Source organism: Manduca sexta, chromosome 25 (assembly GCF_014839805.1).
Source record: "Manduca sexta isolate Smith_Timp_Sample1 chromosome 25, JHU_Msex_v1.0, whole genome shotgun sequence".
Taxonomy (NCBI): Eukaryota; Metazoa; Arthropoda; class Insecta; order Lepidoptera; family Sphingidae; genus Manduca; species Manduca sexta.
This window is the reverse complement of record NC_051139.1, coordinates 9,153,214-9,158,431: the sequence shown is the minus strand read 5'-3', so window position 1 is coordinate 9,158,431 and position 5,218 is coordinate 9,153,214. Positions and strand designations below refer to the sequence as shown.

At 32.0% G+C, this 5,218-nt stretch overlaps 1 protein-coding gene across 1 annotated transcript; it reads left to right on the top strand.

The window, feature by feature from the left end:
• Positions 1 to 443: 443 nt before the first annotated feature.
• On the top strand, positions 444 to 5,218 carry LOC115453456 (translocating chain-associated membrane protein 1). The gene is made up of 9 exons (XM_030182187.2): positions 444 to 595; positions 703 to 859; positions 965 to 1,153; positions 1,310 to 1,463; positions 3,108 to 3,285; positions 3,415 to 3,530; positions 3,749 to 3,894; positions 4,006 to 4,123; positions 4,312 to 5,218. Exons 2-9 carry the CDS (start codon positions 725 to 727, stop codon positions 4,410 to 4,412), a joined length of 1,137 nt encoding a protein of 378 aa, XP_030038047.1. The 5' UTR covers positions 444 to 595; positions 703 to 724; the 3' UTR covers positions 4,413 to 5,218.

Below are 5,218 nucleotides of genomic sequence, written 5' to 3'. Positions count from 1 at the left end.
TTATTATGTAAATTGTTTGTTCTTTGAGGAATATATTGAGACGAACATGATTGGTCCCCATACAGGCACGCATCGATTTTTTCAATGTTCTGTAGATAAAAACCCACGATTACCGCTGGTTTGTTAGAAAAAATAGGAGAAATAACATTAAATAATTTATTATTTTTCCAATAGTGCAAGGCTTTTAAATATCAAAATGAGGGCTAGAGGAAACATTTATGCGCTAGGTAAACCAGAGTTAAAATGAGTGTTCTTTGTTGCAGTAGAAATTGTCTGTTTACTATTTCCTGTAAAATTTTCATTTAGATCTATATGAACAAATATTTAAAACTAGTTCATCAAAATATTATTATAAAATGATACTAAGATTTTTAAAACTTAAGCAATTCTAATGATAAGCTTGTTTTAGTAAAATATAATTAATCAGGAATGTTATTGACTATATCGAGTGCCAACACAACAATTTCTGTATATCCGCTATCAACAAACGACGTTGACGTTTCACCGCGTAGCAAGTGAAAGTGTCACGTCGATTGAAATTCTGTCAGAAATATTTTTATTCTCACATATAATTTGTGTACTACACTGAATACGAGTACGATTTTATTATTATTTCATAATTGATTTTAAAACTGTGGCGATTTTGTGTTATAAAAACTACGTTGCATACATTTTCGAAGTAACATAATACTATAATTTCAGATTTAGGTTATCGCCGGGAAAAATGGGTGTTAAACCTGCAATTGGAAGAAAATCTAACAAGAACCCACCTATTTTCAGTCATGAATTTATAATTCAGAACCATGCTGATATTGTATCATGTGTTGTTATGGTTTTCTTGGTCGGTCTGATGGTCCAGGTACGTAACAAGTATTTGCCACGTAAGCCCCTATTTCGATGTTTTTGTTAAATTATCGAAAACATTCCGTCATTTTGGTGTATAATCATTATTTTCTTGCGGCAGGCGACAAGTCCCACGGCGAGTTTGTTTATTAGCCTTCATCACAATGTTAGTGGAGTAGAACCAACCAGAGAAACACCCAAAGGCGAACCTTTCTTATACGAAGCCGGCTGGAAAGATGCCTGTGCGGTATTTTTCTACTCACTTGTCTGCATTGTAATGCATGCCATCCTTCAGGAATATTTCTTAGATGTAAGTAAATATATTTTTCAATAAATGATTTTATAATTATTAGATAGTACAATTAAAACACGGAAGGATCAAAATGTATTATCACAATATTACGTCTAATTTTTTTTGTAATTTTTACTGCAGCTATAGATATTCTCAAGTAACTATTTTTTGTAGAAAATATCCAAGAAATTCCATCTTTCCAAATCGAGATTGAGTGCACTGAATGAATCTGGCCAGCTGGTGTTTTTCCAATTAGTGACTTTTGTTTGGGGTGGTGATGCTATCCTCCGTGAAGGTTTCATCTTCAACATCTCGCAGCTTTGGGATGGTAAGTGCAGTTTAGATCTACATTCCTAATATTATATATCACTAGATTTGTTTAAAATTCCACTCACACTTAAATCTGTTCCCAAGATAAAAGTAGCCTACAAAACTCAGGGATAATGTAGTCTATTTGTAAATGTTTAGTTATGCACCTGAGATCAAACATTAGCAAGTAGAGTGTTAGCTTAAATTATGCAAAATTTATTGCATTATAATAAATTGTATGCTTTATTATTTTTAATATTTTGGCATATGTTTTTTTTGTTTGTAATAAATTGAATAATTAGTAAAATTGTATCCCTTTATGTGTAGCTTGTTCTCAAAAATTGCTGTATAAATATCTACAAATTTATTGGTGTAGTCATTTTATGGCCTCTTGATGCTCAGGAATGATTTCCCATAAATATTATCAGAATTAGAAATTTACTTGCTGTGGTTAAATTTGACTTAAAAATTTTTTACTTTGTAATAAGGCAGAATGGGTAATTTTGAGGTATTTTTTGACATAGGAAGCTGTCAGTTAATGTGATTTGCAGATATAAAGGGAAAATTAAAAAAAAATCACAGTTATTCTTAGAGACAAAGAAACATTCTTTTGTCAGTTTTACTTCTTTCGGAGGTCTTCCAGTGTAACAACATTTATATATCAAAAGCGTCTATGATAAGTAAAATAAAATTACAAAAATCTAAAAAATGGAAGCATTTAAAATTAACTCCAATAAGCTTGTTTTTAAGAGTTTAATCAAAATATTTTGATTATTTTTTTGTTGCACAAAAAGCCATTGTTACATCTCCTTTTAGTATCTCTTCTTTACAGGAAAGACTAAAACAGCTATCCTCTGTTCATAAATGTTAATACTATAACATATTTGTTGAAATTTCTGCAGAATTTGTGGTCTATGTTGAATTATATTATTAAACTATGTTGTTCAATGTAGAAATAATATGCTGCTGTAAATGTGAAAAAAAAACTGCTCATAAATTATAATGTCATGATTGTTTACATAGTCTCAATAATGTAACTTAGGAAAAGGGACAAGATTCTATCCCTAGCTTTCCAATTTAAATGGGTTTTCCATACATGTTCCCCTTAGAAATTTTAGTAAAAACCAATGCTATCTAGCAAAAACATATTCGTCTTCATTATATCTTAACAAATCTTATCAATCAATTATTACTCAATTAATATTCAATTTAGGAAATTTCACAATGAAACAATATATTATTATGTACACATGTTTACAGGGCTTGTAACTACCACATGTAATATCTAATGTTATTATCTGTTCATTTAGTAATGGTTACTTAATACAGATAATGGATATGGATAATTACACAATGCCCTTATCATGCGTCATATCAACAGTTAATTAATGAACTTTAACAATGTAAATCTGCACCCAATGTTTTGTAAGATGTATGCAGCAAATTATGTCAATCAAATTGTAAATTTATAGATAATGATAAGAAAACAAATTTATAGGAAATTTCAGGCAGATTTTTGTTTAACAAATGTATATATATCCATTACAAATAAAGATTCCATCGTTTTTGGACACACTAACATTACAATTGACACTCAAAAAATTACTTTCTCCATGCACACACTGTAAACATGACCTTGTATTAAATGCATTGTCTTCAACAGGGTACCCCAGCCACCCAATGACCTTCCTGCTCAAGTTATGGTGGATTGTCCAAGCAGCTTACTGGCTCCACACTATCCCTGAGTTATACTTCCAACGTATCAAGAAAGACGAATGGGCCGCCCGTATCAGACACGCTTCCGGTGCTTTCGCTTTTGTAGCCCTGGCTTATGGTTTCAAGTGAGTTTATATTATTATTATGTTAACTGTTTATAAGATAAACACATATTCAAAGTTTAGTTTTAATACACAAAGATGAAAATCTTTAACCATTGTTGAAATGTCTAATGTTGTATTGTTTTGTTTCAGCTTCCAAAGAGTTGGTGTGTGCTTGATTGTCCTTCATGCTTTGGCTGAGTTTGTGGCACACAGCTACCGTCTGAACATTATTCTCAGGGGTGAACGTGAGGACTTCTTAGACAAGTGTATGTATATGAATATAACTAAGTTTTACTTGTTATAAGATATTATATGTACTTTCAACATGTATAGGCTTTTGTTTATTGTATTTCTGCATCATTTGTTAGTAACAATTTCTAATCTTACCTAAATTTTTTGTATAAAACTTTATACTTATTTGATATTGAATTTTCTTTTTTGAAAGTAAAATATGATGTAATAGTAATGTAATGTGTTGGTACAGTCCTGAGCGTGGTGAATGGCGCGGTGTTCGTGGTGGTGCGACTGTGCTCACTGGTGTTGGGTGTGCTGACGTTCTACTTCGGTCTGGCGGGCGCCGCACCACTACTGCTCCGTGTGGCCGCGCTCTCGTTGCTCGTCTCTTTCCAGGTACGACATCTGTTACGCTAATGTGAGCCTTAAGACAGTGTCTGGAAGTCTCCATGATGTACATTAATTTTTTTATTTTTGAATTTATTATTCATAATGTATGTTCCATAGGTTTACCTGATGTTCAATTTCATCTCTGAAGCCATTAAACAGAGGCAAGAGGCTCGTCAACTAGCACTCAACAAGCCGGCCAAGAAGGAGAAGAAGGAACGACCAAAAAAGGAAAAAGGTAAATTTGCTAGGTGAAAATAAATATATTTATCTGTGTAGAATATTTTATTTTTAGGATTCCAAACACAAAGTTTCAGTCGTAAATAAAAAATAATTGCAGTTTATAATAAGTACTTTAAACATGGTGTTTGTGCAGGTAGTTTGTATTTGTTTATTGTGTTTTCTAATGCGATGCATTGGTTACAGTAAAGAAAGCGCCGGTGGAGGAGTCGGACCTGCCCGAGGTGGACCAGAACACGAACAAGACGCTGCGACAGCGGCAGTCCGCCGCCGTCAAGGCCAAGTGAACACGCTCTACTAACACATGACATTACCAATTAAGTTGTCATCCCGTCGTAACTGAGTCTTTCCAATACTGTAATTTAGTTATTCCATTTAATGTTCATTTTAATTTTCACTGATTGTTGAAGCACAAATAAATAACGTCTGACGAAATAATTGATATTTACAACCGGTACCGATAGAAATTGCACCAAGTACGAACGTGACAACACTCGTAGTTTTATTTGAGATGACCGCGTTTATTGCAGAACAGATTGTGGAACTTAAATATTGTCATTAACGTATAGTGGATACAGGGTTGTAAAAATATCTCCTAAAGGATAAGAAAATGAAAGTTTAGGTTAAATGTTGTTTATATGAATATATTAATAAGATGAAGTGTGTGCTGTGTGGTCATACACATTAAATGATGAAAAATTCCAATTTTTATTTTGCATTTCAATTTTAAATGTTTTTTTTTACAATGGATTTATTTAATTGCAGATTACTCATTACGTTATTTTTTTATATATGCTATTCTTTTACTTCTTTACTTATTTCTGTAAATAAATATTGATTTTACTTGCTGTACGAAAAATAACTGTCTTCTGAGAGCCTTGAGAAAAGATTTGTCGTTGTGTCTGCATTATCCCGTGTAATCTAAAGACCGAGTTGCAATATGAGATTGATTTCATGAATATGATGTGAACTAATGGAATTATTAATCCTAATGTGGAAAATGTGCTCATAAATTATTTACATAACTTTCTTAAGAATTGTCAATTTAAAAGGCTTGATGTTATTTTTATTTCAAATAAATTTTTATAAAAAA

Bases quoted from the DNA above. Each gene is read 5' to 3' on its own strand.
- LOC115453456 (XM_030182187.2), top strand. From the start codon at position 725: ATGGGTGTTAAACCTGCAATTGGAAGAAAATCTAACAAGAACCCACCT. The intron at 1,154-1,309 runs GTAAGTAAATAT...TATTTTTTGTAG, and splicing joins TTCAGGAATATTTCTTAGAT to AAAATATCCAAGAAATTCCA. The intron at 4,124-4,311 runs GTAAATTTGCTA...CATTGGTTACAG, and splicing joins ACGACCAAAAAAGGAAAAAG to TAAAGAAAGCGCCGGTGGAG.